Genomic DNA, 26,369 nt, shown 5'->3' on the forward strand with positions numbered 1-26,369 from the left:
CATTTCTCTGAGGGAGGCATCTGGTGAATTCTAATAGAGCTGAAGCAGAGGTTCTCCTGGTATTCATTCATCACTACTGCTGCAGCTGTGTGTGTGTGTGTGTGTGTGTGTGTGTGTGTGTGTGTGTGTGTGTGTGTGTGTGTGTGTGTGTGTGTGTGTGTGTGTGTGTGTGTGTGTGTGTGTGTGTGTGTGTGTGTGCGTGTGTGTGTGTGTGTATGCGTACATGTGAGCTCCACCCTGTATCATACTGCTGCCTGTTTGTCTGTGTCCTCAACACTCACCCTCCCATCCTTCTTACAGCTGCTTTTCTCCACTCTCCCCCCTTTACATATGTGTGTACATTGTGGGTATCATGTCACGTGTGTCTGTGTGAAAACCCCTCACTCTATATCTCCCCCTCCCCTCTCCCTTCCTGTCTTTCCCTTCTTCCTGTCTCTCCCTTTCTGTCTCTGTGTCGTATCAATCACTCATAACCCTTTATTCATTCATTCTCCTCTCTCCATCTTTCCCGCTTCCTCGCCTCTCTCCCCTTTTCTCTCCCTCTACCCTTCTCACTCTCCTTCGAAGCAGCGGCTTGCTGACGGTTTTCCAATTACCTCGGGACTGAGCAGAGGGAGAGGAGGAGAGAGGAGAGGAGGAGGAGAGCGAGAGAGAGAGAGAGAGAGAGGGAGAGGAGAGGCTGAGGTGGCTGCCTGCCGCATGTAAATGACTGAGCCTAGGACACTCCACCCTCCGCACACTGAATACAACACAGAGTAAAATGGAGTGGGGGAGGCAGAGAGGGAGGGAGGGAGGGAAGGAGGGAGGGCAGGGCAGGGAAGAGAGATGGAGGGAAGGAGGGAGGGCAGGGCAGAGAGGGAGGGCAGGGGAGGGAGGGAGGGAGGGCAGGGCAGAGAAGGAGAGAGGGAAGGAGGGAGGGAAGGAGGGAGGGCAGGGCAGAGAGATGGAGGGAGGGAAGGAGGGAGGGCAGGGCAGGGCAGAGAGATGGAGGGAGGGAAGGAGGGAGTGCAGGGCAGAGAGGGAGGGAGGGAGGGAGGGAGGGAGGGAGGGAGGGAGGGAGGGCAGGGCAGGGCAGAGAGGGAGGGAGGGAGGGAGGGAAGGGGGAGGGAAGGAGGGAGGGCAGGGCAGAGAGGGAGGGCAGGGCAGAGAGGGAGGGCAGGGCAGAGAGGGAGGGAGGGAGGGCAGGGCAGAGAAGGAGAGAGGGAAGGAGGGAGGGAAGGAGGGAGGGCAGGGCAGAGAGATGGAGGGAGGGAAGGAGGGAGGGCAGGGCAGGGCAGAGAGATGGAGGGAGGGAAGGAGGGAGGGCAGGGCAGAGAGGGCAGGGCAGAGAGGGAGGGAGGGAGGGAGGGAGGGAGGGAGGGAGGGAGGGAGGGAGGGAGGGAGGGAGGGAGGGAGGGAGGGAGGGAGGGAGGGAGGGAGGGAGGGAGGGAGGGAGGGAGGGAGGGAGGGCAGGGCAGGGCAGGGCAGGGCAGGGTAGGGCAGGGCAGAGAGATAGAGGGAGAAAAGAGGAGAGAGACAGGTTGGGGATAATGGGAGGAAGAGCGAGGGAAAGGAGAGAGATGAAAGAAGAAGCTAAAGTGGGCAGGAGAGACAGGGGTACAGGCAGAAGAAGATAAAGAGAAGGATGAGGCTAAAAGAGGACAGAATGGACCGGGTAAACAAGGAAATAGAGCTTGGCTTCCACACCTAATTAAGCCAGTAGCTAAACGGATGTGCATTCACATTCATTTATTACAGGCAATTCAACTACATCGCTAACTGCTGCTGCAAGCTGGTCTGGACCATCCATGTTATCCAAAAATACACACACACAAATCAAATCAAATTTTGTTTGTCACATGCGTCGTAAACAACAGGTGTAGACTAACATTGAAATGTTTACTTACCCTCACACTCAAACTGGGGGTTGGAACTGAAATTATTTTCCAATCATTTAGTTCTGAACAGAACCACTATTTCTTCCTTCTGTTCCAGCAAAATAAAGTTCTTAACCGGTTTGAACCCAACAAAAAGTACTGGTTTATATCGTTATTTTCTGCGCGACTTTAAATGACTTCACCAATCAGTGCAGATAGAGCAGCTTGCTATGGAGTGGGTAAGCGATTTAATCTGTATAGACAAGTCATTAAGAGCAAATAGTATTTTGCTGTAACAGCATGGTTTAAACATAAAGAAAGACAAACACACACACTGTGCTGCCAGAGACAGTGTAGGGCGTCAGATGCAACTAACATTTTGCGGCTGAGGAAAGAGCAAGAGAGGATGGGGGATGAAGCTTGCCTTGACGCGCTGGGCATCCTGTTATGACATACATTATCTGAATTAGGCCCACAGAATTACACCTACGGAGGAGCGGCTTCTATCTTGGTACTTTGAATGTTTTTGAATTTCCGAGTTGGTGTAATGTTGGACCAGAGCTAGCTAGCTAACAAGCTTGTATGTGCAGATACAAACACGTCTTTACCTTTTTGTAGTTAAGAAATCCAATGAGAAACATGATAACTATAGTATCATTAACTACCATTAAAAAAGTGAATCCATTCTTTTAACTTTAATCTCTCCCTAATTTCTGCATCATGCTTGTAACGTCTTCAGTAGGCTACAGTAACCTGTGCTTCAAAGGGGAGGAGCAGGTATCCTACAAACACATGCACACCAACTGGAAAAGATTTCCAGCTGGCAGGCAGACAGACACTGGGATATGTTTCTGAGTGTTTTGCATATGCACTTTATTGCTATTTTTGTGGGACCAGAAAAAAATGCCTGGAACGTAAAATAACGCTATTAATCGGTTTCCATGCTTTTAAAATATCAATTCAGTTCCGGAACAGTATAGATTACTTTTGTTTCCGGGTTGGGTTCTGTTCCTCAAGTAATTTTGTTATTTTCCGGTTTTCTGTTCCGTTCCCTGAACCGGTTCCAACCCTTGACACTTTGTCGCATGCACGCACGCACGCACGCACGCACGAACAAACAAACCCCCCCCCCCCCCCCACACACACACGCACACACACAGAGAGAGAGAGAAACTCACACATACACACAGAGAAACACACACATACACACAGAAAAACAGAGAAACACACACATACACACAGAGAAACTCACACATACACACAGAGAAAAACACACATACACACAGAGAAATTCACACATACGCACAGAGAAACACACACATACACACAGAGCTGTAATGGTACGTATGATGGTCTGACCTCTGTGGTGGCAGATCCCCTGATTGTTCCTTGCAGCTGGGCTGGAGTATGTGGGGGTTGGTGCTGGTGGTGTTTGTGTGTGTGTGTGTGTGTTTGTATGTGTGTGTGTTGGTCCCTGTAGACTCTAGATTGATCTCCAACTGTCCTCCCCTTTAATGGCCTGTGTTTACACTGCCACAACGGCCCACCTATCAGTGTGTGTGTGTGTGTGTGTGTGTGTGTGTGTGTGTGTGTGTGTGTAGGAAGGGGTGGACGTGCAGGAACAACACTATTGATCTAAATTAACTGCAGGATGAATGACTAGAGCTTTAACCACCGTTTAGACACATTTATAAATACATTACTGCAAAACATACCTTCAGACACACCGTTTAAATAAAGCAAAAATGAACAACTACAAGGCTTTCAGCCATTTCTCTGTCCCTCCCTCCCTCACTCCCAACTTTGTTCCATCTCTCTTTCCTTCCATCTCTTCCTTTTTCTTAGGACACTGCTTCTGTAACCGTGGTAACTGTCGACACAGAAGAAGATAATACATCTGGTGAACTTGATGACTAGTCAATTGAAGTTTGTTCTGAACACACACACACACATGCACACAAACACGCACACACACACGGACACGCACACACACACGGACACGCACACACACGGACACAAACGCACGGACACACACGCATGGACACACACACACGCACGGACACACACGCACGGACACACGCGCACGGACACACACGCACGGACACACACGCACGCACACACACACACGGACACACGCGCACGGACACACGCGCACACACACACACGGACACACACGCGCGCACACACACACGGACACAAACGCACGGACACACACGCATGGACACACACACACGCACGGACACACACGCACGGACACACACGCACGGACACACACGCACGGACACACGCGCACGGACACACGCGCGCACACACACACACAGGCGTGCGCGCACAATCACCCTTCTCGTGCAAATGGCCCTCACACAAATAGGTTTCCCTGCATAAGGTGGGTTCATCCCATTATAAAATACAATCATAAGTATCATCATACTCTGCATCCTAATGACCAGCTCTTTCTCTCCATCTTTTTCTCTGCATAGAACAAAGATATTATACCACTGTTTTCCCTCTATCTCAGCACCTCTCTCTTCCTCATCACTGCATCCATGTGAATAGCCATGGTTATGATATTGTGTGGTAATCTATTGGTAAAAGAGAACATTTGAGTTGTGTTCAGGAGATCATAGTGTCTGTGGAAGCAGCTAGCTGCGGATGCTAAGCAGACACAACAACTCTAAGGCACATTGACACTGACTAAACCCCAAACAGATGGATCAATGCCTCATCCAAACATCTACCTCAGATTAAAATGGAGAAATAAAAAACAAATATGGCCATAAGTATTACATCATATCAGATATCCACATTGACTATGTTATTTATACAAACCAACTCGCTCTAACAGTCTCACATCAGAATTAGACGTTCATCCATGTTTCTCAAATATTAAATGCAGAAGTTGTTGCAAACATCAAGTTTTGACGTGTTTAAGGTTAAGTTTAGGCATTAACCCAGGATGGTTAAGGTTAGTCATTATTAACTCAGAATGGTTAAGGTAGTTAAGGTTTGGGATAGGCTGAAAACTAAAACCTCAAAAACAATATTCTATCCTGGATTCTAACATGCAAACTTTGTCACCAGAGACAGATGCCTACATCCCTCCGCCATCCCTGTCCACAATGCCCTAGCAAAGCCGAAACTTACTTGAAGGTAACAGTGCTCACTGTAGCCCCTAGTGGCCGGTTTCCATGTCATCTCCCCGATTTCCTCAGACATGGATGGACATCCTATAATGACTTGCATCACGGGTGATCTGACTGATAATACCAGTATGTACAACATATTTTGCTAACACTTTTTTTTAACCCTCTTATATAATAAGGTTGACATTACAGATGTTATAAACAGTGACAACATCTTAGGATGACTGACAGTTGTGTTATATGATACAGTGTCACGCTCACCAAATGAAGATAAAGTTGTTTGTGTTTTAATGTATGTACAACATAGATCTGTATCATCACTGATTTATCTAAACCACTGAACTACAGCAGCCATTGATTATACAGGACTAAATGTCCTCCTACATCTTATCTCACTAATGTGTGTGTGTGTGTATGTGTGTTGTGTTGTGTTGTGTTGTGTGTGTGTGTGTGTGTGTGTGTGCGTGCGAGCGTGCGTACGTGCTTGCGTGCATCCAAACTGTGTCCCAAAGCGGGGGGATTAGCAGCCGAACGGCTCAATGCTGGCTGAACTGTGTCGCCTTTTGATGATGCAGACTATGATGCGTTCGGATCGATTCCGCCATGTCCTCCTTTAATGTGGATTCTCTAAGCTGGACTCAAGAGATTCTCTCTCTTTCTTCCCCTCTCTCTCTCTCTTTCCCTTTCTCTCTCACACACTTTCTCTCTATCCCGCTTTCACTCTCTATTTCTTTCTGTCAGCCTTTTGGCAGCAGTAAGAAACCATGGATAATTTCACTCCAACAGCCCCTAGTGTGACTAATACAGGGAGAACGAGGGTTGAGAGAGAGAAGAGAGGAAGATAGATAGAGACAGAGGAGGGGGAGGAGAAAGAGGGAGGACAGGAAGTGACAGTGGATAAGGGATGGAAGAGAGGATGTGAGAAAGAGAGGGAAAGGTAAAAGGAAAGGTGAGAAAGAGAATGAGAGAAAATGGATAGGGGACAGATGCAGAAAGCCTAGGGAAACAGGAAAGGGGCCTATTACCTTACCAACCTCCAAGGAAATCATTGGTGTCATCTTGGTTTTCAATGGTATCGATAACTCACTCACATTGTGACATCCACCCTTTATATGTATCTAAATTCCAACCATTTCACCATTCCCAGATGCCCCCTGGCAACAGTGTTGGACTCCTTACAGCACCGCCCACTCTGGTGTGAGAGGAAGTGATGGCATGTTCCACAGGAAGTCGTTGTGTTGGCCGTAGGGGCGGGCCACTGCCGGCCAAACTAATTTCACACTTCCCTGGTACCCAGAATGCCCCTGGAGTTATCACCGGGCGGACAGACGGTCACAGAGCGAGAGATGGAGAGAGAGAGATGGAAAGATGGCGCAGGGAGGGGGACTGAGAGAGAGACCAGTAGTAGCCAACAAGAGGGAGGGAAAGGAGTAGTGAAGGAAGGAAAGAAGAAGGGAGGGAAACAAGGAAGGAGGGGTGAAGATTAGGTATAAACATATAGCTAATGTTTTCCTTGCCCTATGTCATTTGAGGACCGTCTCTCTCTCCCTCAGATGTCCTCAGGCCTTTACTGTTGTGTCAATAACATCAGTAATTTCCAGACCTGTCACTTCTTACACAGATAAACATGACTAATTACAGCAAAAGAATAACAGAAAAGAACAGACAGGCATCTAGGACAGGACACATCAGGGAAATGACCTCTACCTCCCTCTATCTGTGCCTTTCTTTATCCCTCCTTCTGTACCTCCCTCAGTCTAACTACTACTGATACGGGAGTCTCAGTAAGCATATTATATGTACTGAAAATGAAGGTATTACTATACCTCTTTGTGCAGACAGGAGTACATTCAAATACAGGCAAGCTCCACTACCTCTACCAACAGGGTGTCAAGTTCAACACACTGGTGCTGCTTTACTACTGTGGCCTTCTTGAGACAAAGGGAAGGGTGGGACGAAGAGAGAGAGAGAGAGAGAGAGAGAGAGAGAGAGAGAGAGAGAGAGAGAGAGAGAGAGAGAGAGAGAGAGAGAGAGAGAGAGAGATAGAGGTCTGATTAGCAGCATGTGTGATGGATGGAGTGAAGTGACAGTAGGGTATTACAAATAGAGAGAGGGCTATAGTCGTATCTGTAATGTAATTCCCATTTCAGGCATCAAACTGCTGCCGCTTCTGGAGAATAAGGGCACGCACGCACGCACACACACACACACACACACACACACACACACACACACACACACACACACACACACACACACACACACACACACACACACACACACACACACACACATACACACACATACACACACATACACACACACTTGTAGAAATGCATAAACACACACAGTGTTCTATTCTATAGGAGAAGCATAAAGCTATGTGTTAATCATGTACTGAGTCAGTACGACTGACACATGATCACAATAAAATGGTTAGGAACCCCAGCATTAGTAATCTGCTCAATTTATCCCATACTGGAGAGACAATGACAAGGAGAAGAGAGGAGGAGCTTTCCTTTCAGAGCAGACCCAGTTCATTGTCCCCCAAGGAGCAGTATATTAAATATATGATTGATTGTCTGTCTCACCTGAGCCGTCCTCGAGGGACGTGTCCTAGAGGGTGTCCGTGTGTCTTCCTGATGCCCTGATCGCCCTCATGCAGATGACTGTGTAGCGAGGGAGAGCGGGAGTGGGAGGAGCGAGAGCTGCCTGTGCTCTGGAGACTGCTGTCTGGCACCTCTCCATGACGAGTCTGAAATATAACACACACACAGTCTGTTACACACACATCCCATAAATCTCTGTCACAAAACACGCAGAAAGGCAAACACACACACACTCTGTCTCTGTCTCTCACCTCCCCCAGGCTGGCATGTTGTTGGTGTTGTCCCAGTGCAGGGAGGCTTCTCAGAGAGGGGACAGGAGACTGACCCTGTCGACCGTGACCCTGCCCCAGACCTTGACCCAGACCTTGACTGCTGTCCCCGTTGAGGTTGTTGTCGCTAGCGGAGCGCAGCAGGGAGCGGGGCGAGGGCAGTCCTCCCACCAACACACGTCTACGGTTGGTGTAGGATGGGGTCTCCCTGAAAGGCACTGGGAGAGGAACACACAACATGTTGCTGGCCTAATCAACATGACAATGTATGCCTTTCTGCCTAAGGCACTGCCGAGGGTATTGAGTTAAGAAAACATCTTACTGCATTAAATTAGGAATCTGGTATATTCTTTCCTTCAAACACTAGATGGCAGACTATTCACACATAGCAGATTGACACCCAGTACCCTGAATTACACAGAGCAAGTGCACATGATCAGGAATCATTACTGACTGGGTGATTACAGTGGCTATAGTCCGAGTGCTGAGGGCTCTCTAACCCTCTGACACCACTATGGGAGATCAGTCAGGGTAATTCAGTCTAGATTCATTCATTAGAGTCCAGTGACCACCTCCTGTTAGCCACATACCCATGGCATGTGCTGTAGTCTACTCACCAACGTCTGACACTTTGTGGATCTTGATGATTTCAGCCAGATCAAAGTTTCCTGCTATAATGGCCACCTGGAGGAGGAGAGAGGGAGGAGAGAAGAGGGGATGGAAGGGGAGGAGAAGCATAAGTCAAATATGTGTTGTGTGTTTGTTCCTTTTCCAACTCTCAACTTCTCAATATGAGTGTTCTGTAAAACAAGGCTCCCATTGGAAGCTGTCCTTCTCATTGGGAGAGAGCAGAACCCTGCTGAAAGCTGCTGTCCCAGAGTCTGTCTGGAATAAACATCAGCCTCTGTTGTTTCAAGAGCCAATTGTCAGACGTATAATCCATCTACTCTAAACTACAGGTAACAGGGGAACACATTCCATTCAAACCACTTTCTCTCTCCCACCTTCCCTCCATCCTTCAATATCATCTTTTTCAGACTACATGTCCATCACTAATTCTATCTCACCCCTCTTAATTTGCATTACTCTATGGTTCCATCTCTCTCTCTTTCTCTCTCTGATTAATATTTCACACATTGGCATCCCTTCATTAAAAGGCTGATTGTAACAGATGTCTGACAGCAGCGTGTGTTTCTGATTTCTGGCACTGTGTGAGCGTGTGCATGTGAATGCGTGCACGTGTACATGTGAGTGTGTGGCGCCCGATAGCCCTGTGTACAAACAAATGAACATTGATGTACTGAGGACATCTGTGTTAATGTCAATTTGTCACAAGCTTAATCACACAGCTTGCCACAGAGGCAGGCCAGAGTACAGAAACGTTTATGCCATGTAGTTATCACAGAACAAATATACAGATATTGTTGAGCTCCCTTGACCTCCAAGAGTTGCAAAAACTTTTTCCATATTAAGTCACACAAAGTTGTCCTCATGGCATATGGTTACGGTATAACTAGAATGTAATGTCTGATAGAGGCCAGCTGAAGGATGGGGAGTCTCACCTGAAAGGCTGTCTGGCTGTTGTAGTTCTTGATCTCTTTATTCACTCCCCGAAACAGTAGAACTCTGGTACAACTATCCTGAAAGAGGAAGAGATAGAATTGGATACTTTTGTTAGACAAGTTAGATCAGTTGTGAAATTTTGGTTGCATATGGATGTTCAATTCATCAGAACACACACGAACAAGCACACATTCACAACCGTGCATGTGCACACACACCGCATATATATGAGGCTCCAGTGAGTGCCAGCTCTGTTCTCTAAATTGGTCCCAACAGTGCTAAGTCTGATAATTACACTGACCAGAGAGGGAGAGAAAGAGAGGCTCACTTCCTCCCTCCATTCACCCTTTAATGCTAGAGCCTTCCTCGTCCCTTCTCTCCCTCTCAGAAATGTCTTTCCTTTACCCTCCTCTTCCATCCTCTCTCCCTCCATTCACCCTTTAATGCTAGAGCCTTCCTCGTCCCTTCTCTCCCTCTCAGAAATGTCTTTCCTTTACCCTCCTCTTCCATCCTCTCTCCCTCCATTCACCCTTTAATGCTAGAGCCTTCCTTGTCCCTTCTCTCCCTCTCAGAAATGTCTTTCCTTTACCCTCCTCTTCCATCCTCTCTTCCTCCATTCATAGCCTACATAACATGTATGTTGCTGTGTGAATGTGTGATATAGCCCCAATGCTATATCATTGGGGATGTGTGTACATGTATAGTCCTCTCCCTCTCTCCGGAGTGGTCCATGGGTTAAGGGGAAGGGCTATGTGTTTGCAGGGTATGAATAGAATTAATAGCGCTATGATTGACCTTAACCAAACTTGTGGCTGCTCTCTACCTGGAGCCTTTTGAGTCATACTGTATATACACTCACAGGAATGCACATTTCTGTTAATTTTACACTGATCCTAAAAGGAACCTATAGTCAGAGTTTGTGTGTTTTTTAAAGGTAAGCAGAGAGAAATGAGGAATCCACACATCTTCCTTTAACTAACAAGGCGGTTCAATAATGCAGTGCCTTTCCTATAATAGCTCTATAATCACTTAATGCTAATGCTAGCAACCCTTCCGGCAGTTAGCTTAGCTAATCACTAGACGCGTGTACAGTACTCTCTCTCTCTCTCTCTCTCTCTCTCTCTCTCTCTCTCCAATTCAAAGGTGATTTATTGGCATTGGAAACATAATGCATACTGTATGTTTACATTTCCAAAGCAAATGAAAAACAACAAACAGTAAAAAAAACTATCAGAAATTAACAGTAAACATTACACTCACAAAATGTTCAAGGGAATAGCGGCGTTTTAAATGTCATGTTATTGGCTATGTACAGTGTTTTAACAATGTGCAAATAGTTGAAGTATGAATGGCAAGAGAAAATATATAAATATACAAATAAATATAGGTTTGCTGCTGTGACTGCACACTGCGACACTTCGCCTAACAGAGTTTGTCAATATTTGGTATGTTTCTAAATTCTTTGTGGGTCTGTATGAAATATGTGTTGCTAATATGGTCATATAATTAGCAGGAGGATAGGAAGTGCAGCTCAGTTTCCACATCATTTTGTGGGCACTGGGTATATAGCCTGTCTTCTCTCTCGACCCAGGTCTGCCTATGGCGGCCTCTATCGATAGCAAGGCTATGCCTACTGAGTCTGTACATAGTCAAGGATTTCCTTCATTTTGTGTCAGTCACAGTGGTCAGGTATTTTGCCACTGCGTACTCTCTGTGTAGGGACAGATAGCATTTTTGGTTGAATCTTTCTAATGTGTCAAATAATTATCTTGTTGTTTTCTCACGATTTGGTTGGGTCCAATTGTGTTGCTGTCCTGGGGATCTGTGGGGTCTGTTTGTGTTTGTGAACTGAGCTCTAAACCAGCTGGCAAATTAGCGGGTATTGGCCTAATACTGCTCTGTATGCATTATTTGGGGTTTTATGTTGTACGCAGAGGATGTTTTTTCAGAATTCTGCATGCAGAGTGTAAATTGGGTGTTTGTCCCATTTTGTGAATTATTTGTTGGTGAGTGGACCCCTAACTTCACAACTACAGAGGGTAATGGGTTCTATAACTGATTCAAATATTTTTTACCAGATCCTAACTGGGATGTCGAATTTTATGTTCATGCCTTAACTCTCTGATTGTTCACAGCTTTGTGGAAGTTACCTAAGGGTTTGATGTTAAGCCAGGGTAGGTATCGTTTTTTGTGTGCTACAGGACAACAGTGTCTAGATTGAATTTGTATTCGTGGTCCTGGCAACTGGGCCTTTTTTGGAACACCAATATTTTAGTTTTACTAAGATTCACTGTCAAGACCCAGGTGTGACAGAATCTGTGCAGAAGATCTAGGTACTGTTGTAGGCCGTCCTTGGTTGGGGACAGAAGCAACAGATTATGGAAAAGATGGCGCCGGAGGGTAGGGCTGCCGTCTAGGTATACAGGAGGACTTTTTTCTCTGTTAACCAACCATACTATTTTGTTTGTCTATTCGCATTGTTCTTAACTTGTTTTGAACATAATGTTGCTGCTACTGTCTCTTATGACTGAAAAGAGCTTCTGGACATCAGAACTGGTATTATTCACCTCAAGTTGGACGAGGAGTTCTTCTTCAATGAGTCGGACGCGAGGGATATACTACGGGTGCCTGACCAGGCTCAGATCCACTTGATTCGCTGGAAAAGGAAAGGTAGGTTTCACGGAAAGAGATCGGGATGCCTTGTGAGGACCAGGCAACGAGTGGCTAATCTGCCCTTGCCTTCCAGTCTGCTAGTTAACATTCAATCGCTGGAAAATAAATGGGACGAACTGAAAGCACATATATCCTACCAACGGGACATTAAAACTGTAATATCTTACGTTTCACCGAGTCGTGGCTGAACGACGACATTAAGAACATACAGCTGGCGGGTTATACACTCTATCAACAGAACAGCAGCCTCTGGTAAGACACAGGGGGGGCCTATGAACTTATGTAAACAACAGCTGGTGCACGATATCTAAGGAACTCTCAAGGTTTTGCTCACCTGAGGTAGAGCGTCTCATGATAAGCTGTAGACCACAATATTTTCATCTGTATTTTTCGTAGCTGTCTACATACCACCACAGGCCCGAGGCTGGCACTAAAACAGCACTCAATGAGTTGTATTCCACCATAAGCAAACACTCATCCAGAGGCGGCGCTCCTAGTGGCCGGGGACGTTAATGCAAGAAAACTTAAATCAGTTTTACTACATTTCTAACAGAATGTTAAATCTGCAACCAGAGGGAGAAAAAAATCTCGACCACCTTTACTCCACACACAGAGAGGTGTACTAAGCTCTCCCTCGCCCTCCAATTGGCAAATCTGACCATAACTCTATCCTCCTGATTCCTGTTTACAAGCAAAAATTGAAGCAGTAAGCAGTTTATCCTGCTTTTTTTCTTCTCTGTTCAAGTACACTGTGATTTTGCTGTGATCCAATAGGGGTGTCAGTGGGCTGACTGAATGCTCTGGGTGACTCTGGGTTGAGTTCGGTGATAAAGTAGTCTACAGTACTCTCTCTCTCTCATGTTGTAAAGCTGCTGTAAATCGTAGCATGGGGGTGGCCTCTTTTAAAGGCATTTAGATGTCTTTATTTTTACTTTACACTTAAAGGTGAGGAGCAAACTGTGGCTAATGACCCCATTAAGTCTCTGACAGTGAATTAGCTAGGGCGGTTAATACACATAGAGGTGGGCTGTGTGTGTGTGTGTGTGTGTGTGTGTGTGTGTGTGTGTGTGTGTGTGTGTGTGTGTGTGTGTGTGTGTGTGTGTGTGTGTGTGTGTGTGTGTGTGTGTGTGTGTGTGTGTGTGTGTGTGTGTGTGTGTGTGTGTTTTGTTCTCCCTTAGGCAGGAGTCTCTAGCAGTAGTAGGATAATCTACTGGGAATGAGAAAGTATCCATTAAAGAGAAGGAGGCTGACAGGGGTGAGACATGAGAGACAGGGGGTGATAAAGCAGGAACAGGGAGAGAGAGATGAGTGGAGAAACAGAGAGAAGGGAATTATGGGATGGAGAGAAAGAGAGGCAGTGGTTGTTCAGTGTGTGTATACCTGTCCCAGACCTGCTGTTTTCAACTCTATAGAGACAGCCGGAGTGGTAGAGATACTCTTAATGATCGGCTATGAAAAGCCAGCTGACATTTACTCCTGAGGTGCTGACTTGTTGCACCCTCGACAACTACTGTGATTATTATTATTTGACCATGCTGGTCATTTACGAACATTTGAACATCTTGACCATGTTCTGTTATAATCTCCACCTGGCACAGCCAGAAGAGGACTGGCCACCCCTCATAGCCTGGTTCCTCTCTAGTTTTTTTCCTAGGTTTTGGCCTTTCTAGGGAGTTTTTCCTAACCAACGTGCTTCTACACCTGCATTGCTTGCTGTTTGGGGTTTTAGGCTGGGTTTCTGTACAGCACTTTGAGATATCAGCTGATGTACAAAGGGCTTTATAAATACATTTGATTTGAATTGTATGTGTGTGTGCATGCTCTTTTTATTTGGAATGGGGAGATGAATGGCAGTAGAAAACCTATGCATCAACTGCTGCCTCTCAATTTACAACAACACACACATACATACAGTATACACACATATACACTCACACACAAACACACACACACACAAATGCACAAACGCTCCAGGAGACCAATTATAGAGAGGGACATCTGTCTTCCTGCTTGCAGCCATAGTGATATTACAGGAAACCATTAAGAATCGAGCAGACTTCCTCTCCACGTTTCTTTACCATGATACACACTGAACATCAGCAGGTCAACTCCAGAGGAGTAGAGTTCCCCCAAAGTATCGTTGCTAAAAGCAATCTAAAAGCTCTGCATTTTACTACATGGATAATCATTCAGGAGACTCTGTTTTAAATACAGAATTCAACAGCTTTATAGAGGGTTCCATTGTCAAAAGAATGTCAGATACAATAACATTTCCAATATGTTCCCTCTCCATGTCTTGTCTGACAGGTGGCTGATTCCACCTGGGCTCCTGGATAATAATGATGACAGAACCAGTCTGTATTTTGAATTTCGTGGTCTCACATTGAGATTTGTGGTCGGAAGCAAGATTTGCAAACGTGTTTGCAAGCTTGTATCATGATGTGTGAAACATGTAACAATGGTTGCAAACTTGTAACTTCACATTTGAATACATTCAATAAGGCCAGGCTTGGGTTCTGTCACTGTTGTCACACTACCAAGAGATTCGTAAGATTGTAGAACGTTTTGTACATTTTTAGAAATGTGTTCTAGCACTCTGCCTTGTGTCGTGCCGAAGAACATCCTTTACCCGTGGTATATTGTCAATATACCACACCCCCTCTGGCCTTATTGCTTAATTATATAGCTGTCAACATGTAGCTAGTTAGCTAAGTTAAATTGAAACTGCTATGGGAACAATTCCCAACATCATCAATGTAGCTAACGATGTTCGATTTCTAGAAATATATATATATATATTTGCTAGCTATATTTTAAAGACTTGTTATTGACTTTTGAGAACTTCGTTCCACTGACAGTTTATTGATTAATTGGTGACAGGAATATGCCCCTCCTGCAAATAGGCTGTATTGTTTTGGTATAATTTGGCTGAGTAGACTTGTGCAAATTGACATTAGTGCTTTTAATTTAGCCAAGTTAGAAAATGACTGACTGACTAGGCTTATTGTTATTCATGTTTTTGTTGTTATTGCATTTCAGGTGGAGAGGGAGTAAGATCACTAGAAAGCAGACATGCTGCCAGACAACCACAGGACCCAAGAGGTAATATAGTCAATGCTCATGAACTTTATTGTATGTGAATTGCCCATTTATATCAATAACAAAATGGTTGGATTGTTCAGCAACATATGCAGTAAATGCTAACACGGCTTTAGTGATGAAAGGTACATAATGTATTTATTGTCATCTCACAATCAGGCCTCTGCATGCTGTGACATGGGCCTGGATGGTGACATCTGCTTCCAGATGCCTGACTGAATACTAGGGCCTTCACTGGTTCCTTACCTGACACTCCAGCTAGAGTCTCCTTATCAGTGTCTCGTAGCCATTTAACACGTTAACATGTATCTTATGTTACCACTCATTCATACAGACACAAGAGCAGACTTATATTCACTTGTCTATTTGTCCTATTCTTCAGGCTTGGCTTGGATATATATGGTACATGGTACACCTGTGTGATGTCTTATATACATGAATCAGAATGTATTCACCCTGGACATGAGACTTGCAATGATTTTAGACCTTTGAGTCATAAGCACCAGGTGTTTTCTTGATGGAGAAAGTCTGCATGTTGTTAGATGTTTAAGTTAGCAAACATTTGAAAAACAGGCTGAAAAATGTATTGTTTTGCAACCACTTTTAAAAAACGAACATGAGTAGTTTATACAAAACTTTATTCCATTTGGTGATCATCCACCAAATGTGTCCATTGTCCTTGAGAGTTGCATCCTTCCTCAGGGAACTGTCTGCTGATAGGTGGCAACAGGGGGCAGGGATTTAATGTGCTGCTCTAGAGTTCCATGGCACAGTAGACTCACCTGGGCATAGGGGGATGGACGCGTTCGTTTGTCTGGAGACTTTTAGTGAGAGGAAATAGCATGAGTTTTGGAGTGAGTACAGAAAATCCAACCAATGGCCCTGGATAATATGCTACATGTCATCACACAGACAGCCATAGTAAATGAGGTTTACATAGTGCCTAAAGTATATTACCACCAGCAGAGCTTACTTATCTGTTCTGGAGAGATCTCCAGGAGTTGGTCAGAAGGCTCTGGAAGAGAGATTAATAGAGGTACTGAATCCATTGTTGATTATTGAGGACTGTATGGGTGCCTTCCAATCAGAAATGGATGCGTAAAAGACACAGCAACTTTCAAAGGGAAGTGTGTGTTGGGGGAGAGGGTTGTGTTGGGCTGTCCTTCAGGAAAGTTGCAGACTATCCTTCAACCAATTAAAAACGGGGAACAGTGTTTTTCCTGACCAAACAGATGTGCTGGACATATATTTGGTTTGAAGGTAGTCTTACTCTGTGGTTCAAGCTGAGTCTTTATGTCTAACTTCCCTCTCACTCCCCCTAAGCCCTCACCCCTGACCTCCCATTGGCCCAGGGCCTCCTGCCAAATCATCTAATGAATCTCTGACAGTGAGTTACTCCAGGAGTAGACAGGTTTATGATGCATAGGGCTTCTCCACTATGAGTGGAGTATTATATACAGTGGGGAGAACAATTATTTGATACACTGCTGATTTTGCAGGTTTTCCTAAATACAAAGCATGTAGAGGTCTGTAATTTTTTATCATAGGTACACTTCAACTGTGAGAGACGGAATCTAAAACAAAAATCCAGAAAATCACATTGTATGATTTTTTAGTAATTAATTTGCATTTTATTGCATGACATAAGTATTTGATACATCAGAAAAGCAGAACTTAATATTTGGTACAGAAACTTTTGTTTGCAATTACAGAGATCATACGTTTCCTGTAGTTACATTTACATTTACATTTAAGTCATTTAGCAGACGCTCTTATCCAGAGCGACTTACAAATTGGTGAATTCACCTTCTTGACCAGGTTTGCACACACTGCAGCAGGGATTTTGGCCCACTCCTCCATACAGACCTTTTCCAAATGCTTCAGGTTTCGGGGCTGTCGCTGGGCAATACGGACTTTCAGCTCCCTCCAAAGATTTTCTATTGGTTTCAGGTCTGGAGACTGGCTAGGCCACTCCAGGAACTTGAGATGCTTCTTATGGAGCCACTCCTTAGTTGCCCTGGCTGTGTGTTTCGGGTCGTTGTCATGCTGGAAGACCCAGCCATGACCCATCTTCAATGCTCTTACTGAGGGAAGGAGGTTGTTGGCCAAGATCTCGCAAGACATGGCCCCATCCATCCTCCCCTCAATACGGTGCAGTCATTCACGGTTGGGATGGTGTTTTTGGGGTTGTACTCATCCTTTGTGCTTCCTCCAAACACGGCGAGTGGTGTTTAAACCAAAAAGCTCTATTTTTGTCTCATCACCACATGACCTTCTCCCATTCCTCCTCTGGATCATCCAGATGGTCATTGGCAAACTTCAGATGGGCCTGGACATGCGCTGGCTTCAGCAGGGGGATCTTGCGTGCGCAGCAGGATTTTAATCCATGATGGTGTAGTGTGTTACTAATGGTTTTCTTTGAGACTGTGGTCCCAGCTCTCTTCAGGTCATTGACCAGGTCCTGTCGTGTAGTTCTGGGCTGATCTCTCACCTTCCTCATGATCATTGATGCCCCACGAGGTGAGATCTTGCATGGAGCCCCAGACCGAGGTTGATTGACCGTCATCTTGAACTTCTTCCATTTTCTAATAACTGCGCCAACAGTTGTTGCCTACTCACCAAGCTGCTTGCCTATTGTGCTGTAGTCCATCCCAGCCTTGTGCAGGTCTACAATTGTATCCCTGATGTCCTTACACAGCTCTCTGGTCTAGGCCATTGTGGAGAGGTTGGAGTCTGTTTGATTGAGTGTGTGGACAGGTGTCTCTTATACAGGTAACAAGTTCAAACAGGTGCAGTTAATACAGGTAATGAGTGGAGAACAGGAGGGCTTCTTAAAGAAAAACTAACAGGTCTGTGAGAGCCGGAATTCTTACTGGTTGGTAGGTGATCAAATACTTATGTCATGCAATAAAATGCAAATGAATTACTTAAATATCATAAAATGTGATTTTCTGGATTTTCTCTCACAGTTGAAGTACCTATGATACAAATTTGACCTCTACATGCTTTGTAATGTAGGAAAACCTGCAAAATCGGCACTGTATCAAATACTTGTTCTCCCCACTGTATATTTAAATAAAAAATGGATTACTTACTGACACTGACATGGAGTGATCCATGTTCCTGCCTGTAGCAGGCCTCAACGTGGATGTAGGGACATTTCCTGCCAACTCCTGCCTTGGACTATGGTTGTATCTACAGTGCATTCGGAAATTATTCAGATCCCTTGACTTTTTAAACATTTTGTTACATTACAGCCTTATTTTAAAATTGATTAAATGAAACATGTTCCTTAGCAATCTACACACAACACCCCATATTGACAAAGTGAAAACAGGTTGTTAGACATTTTTGCAAATGTATTAAAAATAAAACACAGAAAAACTTTATATACATAAGTATTCAGAGCCTTTGCTATAAGACTCAAAGTTGAGCTCCGGTGCATCCTGTTTCCATTGATCATCCTTGAGATGTTTCTACAACTTGATTGGAGCCCACCTGTGGTAAATTCAATTGATTGGACATGATTTGGAAAGTCCAACAGTTGACAGTGCGTGTCAGAGCAAAAACCAAGCCATGAGGTTGAAGGAATTGTCCGTAGAGCTCCGAGACAGGATTGTGTCAAGGCACAGACCTGGGGAAGGGTACAAAAAATAGCCGCAGCATTGACTGTCCCCAAGAGTATAGGGGTCTCCATCATTCTTAAATGGAAGAAGTTGGGAACCACCAAGACTCTTCCTACAGCTGGCTGACCGGCCAAACTGAGTAATCGGGGAGAAGGGAGAACCTTTCAGAAGGACAACCATCTATCTATGCAGCACTCTTCAGTAAAGTCACTCTTCAGCCACTCTTCAGTAAAAGGCACATGACAGCCCGCTTGAAGTTTGCCAAAAGGTACCTAAATAGTCTCAGATCATGGAAACAAGATTCTCTGGTCTGATGAAACCAAGACTCTTTGGCTTGAATGCCAAGGGTCATGAACGGAGCAAAGTACAGAGAGATCCTTGATGAAAACCTGCTTCAAAGTACTCAGGACCTCAGACTGGAGCGAAGGTTCACCTTCCAACAGGACAACAACCCTAAGTACACAGCCAAGACAACGCAGGAGTGGCTTCGGGACAAGTCTCTGAATGTCCTTGAGTGGCCCAGCCAGAGCCTAGACTTGAACCCGATCTAACATCTCTGTAGAGAACTGAAAATAGCTGTGCAGCAAAGCTGACAGAGCTTGAGAGCATCTGCCGAGAGGAATGGGAGAAACCCCAGAAGACTCGATGATGTAATCACTGCCAAAGGTGCTTCAACAAAGTACTGAGTAAAGGTTTTGAATACTTATGTAAATGTCGTATTTCAGTTACTTAAAAAAAACTAAATTAACAAAGAATTCCAAAAATCTGTTTTGCTTTGTCTTTATGGGGTATTGTGTGTAGATTGATGGGGGGAAAAGCAATTTAATCAATTTTAGAATAAGTAACAAAATGTGGAAAAAGTCAAGGGGTCTGAATACCTTCCGAAGGCCCGTATCTCTGTCAGGCTCCTGAAAATCAGATGACAAACCAGTATAGATCAACAAAATGACATGGTACCTGTATTAAGTAAGTTGAAGTCATGACAGCCACAGGTTGTTGTTACAGTACTTCACTAACACCTCATTCAACTACTGTGATCTGAAATTGGAGAACAAAATTGACACAGTTCAAGGACAGAAATCACCCACGTCTGTATTATTGAATGAGCTTCCCAAGTTACACGCTTACAATTCTGCATTATAGAGAATAACATGTGTGGATCTAGTTATATAAATTGTTGTGAATAAACTCCAATAACAACTTTACATTTAGCTAGCTAGCAAATGGCATTTATCTCAACTTTATCAATCACATGGTTAACTAGCAAATAATATATTTGTTTCCCTTTGCATCTAAAGCTGTCTGATGAAGCTAGCCAGTTGATAGTAAAGCTAGTTAAGTACAGTAGCTGCTGTCAATTTAGTCTGAAATGTACCATTTTACATGTTAAACTACTGTCATGCCTTTAATCCAAAAATGGATGGAAAAATGGATGTACACATATAAAATAGATGATTACCTTCAAGTAGTTTTATTCTAGTACTTTGCACGGAGAAGTAATGTCGAGGTGACTGGTACGGGCCGCTTCCCTGACGGACCTACTATCTTCATTCATGCGAGGGTAGTCTTTGCTTGTGGATCTTCTGACACATTTCAGTTGAATGCATTCAGTTGTACAACTGACTAGAATCCCCCTTTCCCTTTCCCTTCCCTCTCTCTTGACCTCACAGGGTGGGTCAACTCCCACTGCACGTTTTAGGCATGGATTATCCCGCTGAATGAGCCTCTTTCCCGATGAGGCGGCTTCCCTGTTTTTTCCTACCCTGAGCTGAGCTAGCAGTGGAGCCCTAAGCTCCACTTTATCAACCGGGTCACCCCTCTTGGTCTATCCCTCCTTGCCACAGAGGTTAGCTCACTCCTTCCTTGTCACGCCCTGACCATAGAGAGCCTTTTTATTCTCTATTTTAGTTAGGTTGGGGTGTGACTAGGGGGGGTGTTCCTATCTAGGTTGTTTAGTTCTATGTTGGCCTGGTATGATTCCCAATCAGAGGCAGCTGTTTATCCTTGTCTCTGATTGGGGAACATATTTAGCCAGCCATTTCCCCACTGTGTTTTGTGGGATCTTGTTTTTGTGTTATTACCTTTGAGCACTTCATTTACATCTAGTTTCGCTGTTTCTTTATTTTGTCTTGTTCAAAGTTCCACTTCAATAAATGTGTGGAACCCAGATCCCGCTGCGCTTTGGTCCGAGTATGCTTCCAACGACGAGCGTGACATTCCTACTGATTACACTTCAGGGGTAGTTTGTGACACGGTATACTACACGTCAGTGGGGGCTATTTTTATGTACAACACCAACAAGCAATCCATTATTTATCCATAGTCCGCTCTGTCCTATTTTATTACGTGGTGTGGCTCTTACTGTGTGATTTCTTGCCGTTCACGCAAGACACGTTCCAAGACAGGGTTAAACTATTTATAAGTGCGCCAAAATCTCAAACTCCTGGTCCTCCCTATCTAATTGACCGGACACACTCGCTAAGTCCTGGGTATAGGGTTTCAGTTAAAATTACTTAAGATGAACTCTTAACTGAAAGCAGGGGTTCAGCACTTCATCTGGGTAGAAGACAAACTATAGACATCCAGTGCTCCTTTAGCGTGCTTTTTACATAGTAACCCTCAAGCTCCCCTTTGTTTTCCTACTCGAGCCCACAATACGGTCTGGCCACGGGCCTCCAAAAGGCCCACCCACTGGGGAGCCAGGCCAATCCAATCAAAATGAGTTTTCCCCACAAAAGGGATTTAATACAGACAGAAATGGTCCTCAGTTTCATCAGCTGTCTGGATGGCTGGTCTCCGATAATCCCGCAGGGGAAGAAGGCAGATGTGGAGGTCCTGAGCTGGCGTGGTTACACGAGGTCTGCGGTTGTGAGGCCGGGTTGGACGTAACACCAAAGTCTCTAAAATGATGCCGGAGGCTGCTAACAGTAAATAGATTAACACTGCATTCAGCATGCCAATTAATGGACTGCATTCAGCATGCCAATTAATGGACTGCAATCAGCATGCCAATTGCACGCTCCCTCAAAATTTGAGACATCTGTGGCATTGTGTTGTGTGATAAAACTGTACATTTTAAAGTGGCCGTTTATTTCCCCCAGCACAAGGTGCACCTATGTAATGCCCATGCTGTTTATTTAGCTTCTTGATATGCCACACCTGTCAGGTTAATGAATTATCTTGGAAAATGAGAAATGCTCACTAACAGGGATGTAAACAAATTTGTGCACACAATTTGTGGGAAATACGCTTTTTGTGTGTGTGGACAATTTCTGGGATCTTTTATTTTAACTCATGAAACATGGGAACAACACTTTATATTTTTGTTTAGTATAGTTAATGAAAACCAGTAACACTCCTCTTTTGGTTCCACAACTTCACAACTGATGGATTTTATAGATTTGTTATATCGTATGCATAGAGGTGGATCAGAGAATCACCAGCAGCAAGAGCGACATCATTGATGTATACAGAGAAGAGAGTCGGCCCGAGAATTGAACCCTGTGGCACCCCCATAGAGAGGTCCGGACAACAGGCCCTCCAATTTGACATACTGAACTCTATCGGAGAAGTAGTTGGTGAACCAAGCGAGGCAATCATTCGAGAAACCAAGGCTGTTGAGTCTGCCAATAAAAATGTTGTGATTGACAGAGTCGAAAGCCTTAGCCAGGTTGACGAGGCACAGTAATTTCTCTTATCGATCAATCAGCTCCTGATCTGTCTTTCCCCAAATCTCCTTTTCTGATATCTTACATTGGTATTTATGTTGTTTTGCCCAAGCCCATAACTCCCTTGACTACAGCCACACAACACACCCTCACCCATACGCGTGACATCTAAGCAAAGTTACACAAAATACATTGTCTCCTTTACATATGATGTCTACACAGTGTTCGGTAACACATTGTTTCCTTCATATGTGACGGCATTCCGTGGTGTCATCTGCTCCATGGCCCACATGCCATCAAGCAACTCCACCAGCTCCATCCCAGGGCTTGAATTTGAAGGGGGTTTCGCCATATAAGATGGCCCCACAGCAGAGGAACATCTGTATACAGTTTACCTGTACCTGTCACTTCCCCCTGCCCTTGAGTGTGTTTTGCTGCTCTCTAGCTGCTTGCGGTTGAGGCCTCTTCATGTTCTTCTTCCGCTTCTTGATCTTTCTTGTTTCAGTGTTACCAGAGTTCTGTCTGGGGACTGGAGGAGTCATCAGGTTGAATTGTATAGGCTCATTCACAACAGTAAGTAACATTGTTACTTTGTAGAAATGACTCTTTGTTTTCAAGCTACTTCCTAAAAATTGATTGATGGACCCTCCATCCATGGTTGCAGCAGCGGCTGTGGTTTTGGCTGATTGGTCAGGAGTAAACGGTCCAGCCCCTAGAGTTGCTCAAACCAATTGTTTTCTTGCAAATCTCTTTCTACAAATGTATAAAACGTTATTATGAATCTCTTGGTAATGTGACAACAGAACTCCAAGCGTGCACCGATAAAAGAATCTGCAAGCAATTCACAGCTGAAAATTCATAGTAGTAAATGGACTTGTAATAATTCTGAAAATAAATTATGCTTGCAAATCTTATTGAATGTATTCAAATGCCAAGTTACCAGTTTGCGACCGTTGTTAAATTTCTCACACATCATGATGAAAAGCTTGCAAAAAGAAATGACATATTTGTGAATCTACTTGCAACAACAAATCTCAATTAGTGACCACGAAATTCAAAATACAAACTCATAGGTTTCTGTCATCATTATTATCCCATAAGCTCCACTTTATTAATTGGCATGATTCAGAGGTTAACATCTGTGTTCCTGTTATCCAATTCTAAGTTTGTTGTGTCTCTGCTCCATCACTCCCCTAAACACTGAGGGGGTCCCCCCACTGGCCTCCCACCCCCCTGAGCTTCCCACCCCACTCTTCCCTCGACCCCCACTCTCTATTGGTGTCATTAACCAGTCTATTCTGTTCATTAACCAGTCTACTCTGTTCATTAACCAGTATTCTCTGCTCATTAACCAGTCTTCTCTGCTCATTAACCAGTCTACTTCTCACTGACTGTCTCTTTATTGATACATCAATCTGGAAGCGGTCTGTCATATACTTCTCTTTTATCCAAATGTTTTCTTCCCTGTCTCCTTTGATTGGTTCTCTCCTTTCCTTTACTCTCTATCCCACTAACTGTCTTTCTCACTCCATATCCTTTCCCTCTTCATCTCTCTCATATGGATCTCTGTCACTGAATGTGTGTCTCTCTGTTGATTCATGGATCATCATGCAGACGCCCCCCATGTTCAGTCCCTTAAGCCCCACTCAGAAGCTCTGTCGCTGTGATCGATCTGCCCAGCAGTGGCCTCCTGGATCTCTAAACACTGGAGGGATGAAACCTGTCTGACAATAGGACACTGCAGAGACAGTGTCTATCATGGGGAGGAGCAAAACATTTCCCCCAAAATTGTTCATTTGACCATGAATATTCATTAGCATGACTCAGAAGTTAAAATCTGTGTTCTTTAAGGCTACCATTTGCATCACCTAAAATATGCCACTTTTTTCATCTTAAATGCACCAGTCAATAGTCTAACTCCCCTAAAACGAAAACAAAAGTTATCCCTCTTTTTCTCTCTCCCTTTTCCCTTCGTTGCTCCTCCACCCCTCCCTCCCTCTTCAGGCAGTAGTAGAACATAGTCATGTGGATGTGTTACAAACAGTACTCTAGATTAAGTATTGATATTCTCATCCTCTAACCCCCCTCAGACATACTTTTGTGTGCATGTGCACTCAGTGTTCTAGAGCCTTTGAAACAGGTCAGCGTGCATGTGTGTGTCACATGTACATGTATGTGCATTTCACAGACAGAAATCTTAGCAACACATTTTTATACAAAGTCATATTCAGTAGATGTGGCCCATGTGGGAAACAACCCCACAACTCAGTAGCACTCAGCTCTCAACACCTGAGCCATGGCTTTTCAATGAGTCACTTAAGCCTCAGTTCCCAATCCCAGCACTCAATGTCTCATTCTCTCACTTGATCTTATCAATCGTATCTCTCACGTGCTCGCTACCAGGGTTGGGTAGGTTACTTTCTAAATGTAATCTGTTACAGTTACTAATTACCAGTCCAAAATTGCAACCAGTAGCATACCTGTTGGATGACCCCCAAACTCAGTAACCTAATCTGATTACTTTCAGTTACTTTTGGATTACTTTCCCCTTAAGAAGACAAAAATTAATATTACCAAATGAACGACATCTATTGCAGGATAAATCAATGTTAGAGTTTACATAGCTATCAATAAATGCATGTTGCATTCTACTTTATGGGTTATGTAGGTTTATAACCTATTGCTTTCTACTTCAATCCAGATAATAAAACAATTAGGCTATATCTTTACAATAAAAACAGAAGTCTGTCAGATTTCCAGTCATTAAATTTGATAAAATACCACTAGGATTTTCAAGAATAGGACTGGAAATTTAGATTAGACTAATCTATAATCTATAAGACTAACTTTTACCTAAACATAACCCAAAGACTAAGGATTTATTAGCTTACTTTGTTGTTTATATTTTTGTTGTCATAGAGAACTGATTGAGCTCATTGCTTACTTGTGGTCAGACTCGCTCAGGTGTGAACAAACTCAAACGTGCACCTTTTCTCAATGCAGATTTGCATGTCGTTGAGAAAACAGAAAGGTGTCAAAGTATTTTTTCCACAAACAAATTTTTGGATAAGAAGAATGGCGGCGGAGGGGATGGCCACCGTTTTACGGGCTCCTAACCAATTGTGCTATTTTGTGTGTTTTTTCGCATTGTTTGTAACTTATTTTGTACATACTGTTTATGCTAAGATCTCTTATGACCGAAAATAGCTTCTGGATATCAGAACAGTGATTACTCACCTCGAACTGGATGAAGATTTTTTCTTTAATGAGTCAGACGCGATGGATATAATTTTGCTCCAGGACAAGGCCCAAATCCCCGTCATTCGCATGAAGAAAAGAAGAAAATACAGGGGGCGGAGGTCAGGGTGCCTTGTGAAAATTTGTCAGCAAGTGGGTAACTCGCCCTCTGTCATCCATTCTATTAGTCATTGTGCAATCACTGGAGAATAAAATGGATGAGCTCTGTTTGAGACCATCCTACCAACGAGACATTAACAATTGGAATATCTTATGTTTCGTCATGGCTGAGTCGTGGCTGAGCGACAACACAGATAGTTTACAGGGCTGGGTTTTCCGTGCATCGGTAGGACAGAACAGCTACATCCGGTAAGATGGGGGGTGGGGTTGTGTGTCCATTTGTAAACAACAGCTGGTGTTTAATATTATGGTAGTCTCGAAGTATTGCTCGCCTGAGGTGGAATACCTCATGATAAGCTGTAGACCACTCTATCTACCAAGAGAGTTTTAATCGATAATTTTCATAGCCGTCTATTTACCACCACAAACCGATGCTGATACTAAGACCACAGTCAATAAGCTGTATAAGGCCATGAGCAAACAAGAAAATGCTCATGCAGAAGTGG

General features: G+C 44.1%; 1 protein-coding gene across 1 annotated transcript in view; it reads right to left on the reverse strand.

The window, feature by feature from the left end:
* The window catches only part of LOC135538744 (SH3 and multiple ankyrin repeat domains protein 3-like), a 245,766-nt gene that overhangs the window by 84,911 nt on the left and 134,486 nt on the right, over positions 1-26,369 (reverse strand). The window contains exons 8-11 of the mRNA XM_064964649.1: positions 9,440-9,517; positions 8,495-8,561; positions 7,860-8,095; positions 7,591-7,754 (exon numbers count right to left, since the gene is read on the reverse strand). Coding sequence (XP_064820721.1) covers positions 7,591-7,754; positions 7,860-8,095; positions 8,495-8,561; positions 9,440-9,517 — 545 coding nt within the window. The remainder of the gene's footprint in view (positions 1-7,590; positions 7,755-7,859; positions 8,096-8,494; positions 8,562-9,439; positions 9,518-26,369) is intronic.

Source organism: Oncorhynchus masou, unplaced genomic scaffold (assembly GCF_036934945.1).
Source record: "Oncorhynchus masou masou isolate Uvic2021 unplaced genomic scaffold, UVic_Omas_1.1 unplaced_scaffold_33___fragment_6___debris, whole genome shotgun sequence".
Lineage (NCBI taxonomy): Eukaryota > Metazoa > Chordata > Actinopteri > Salmoniformes > Salmonidae > Oncorhynchus > Oncorhynchus masou.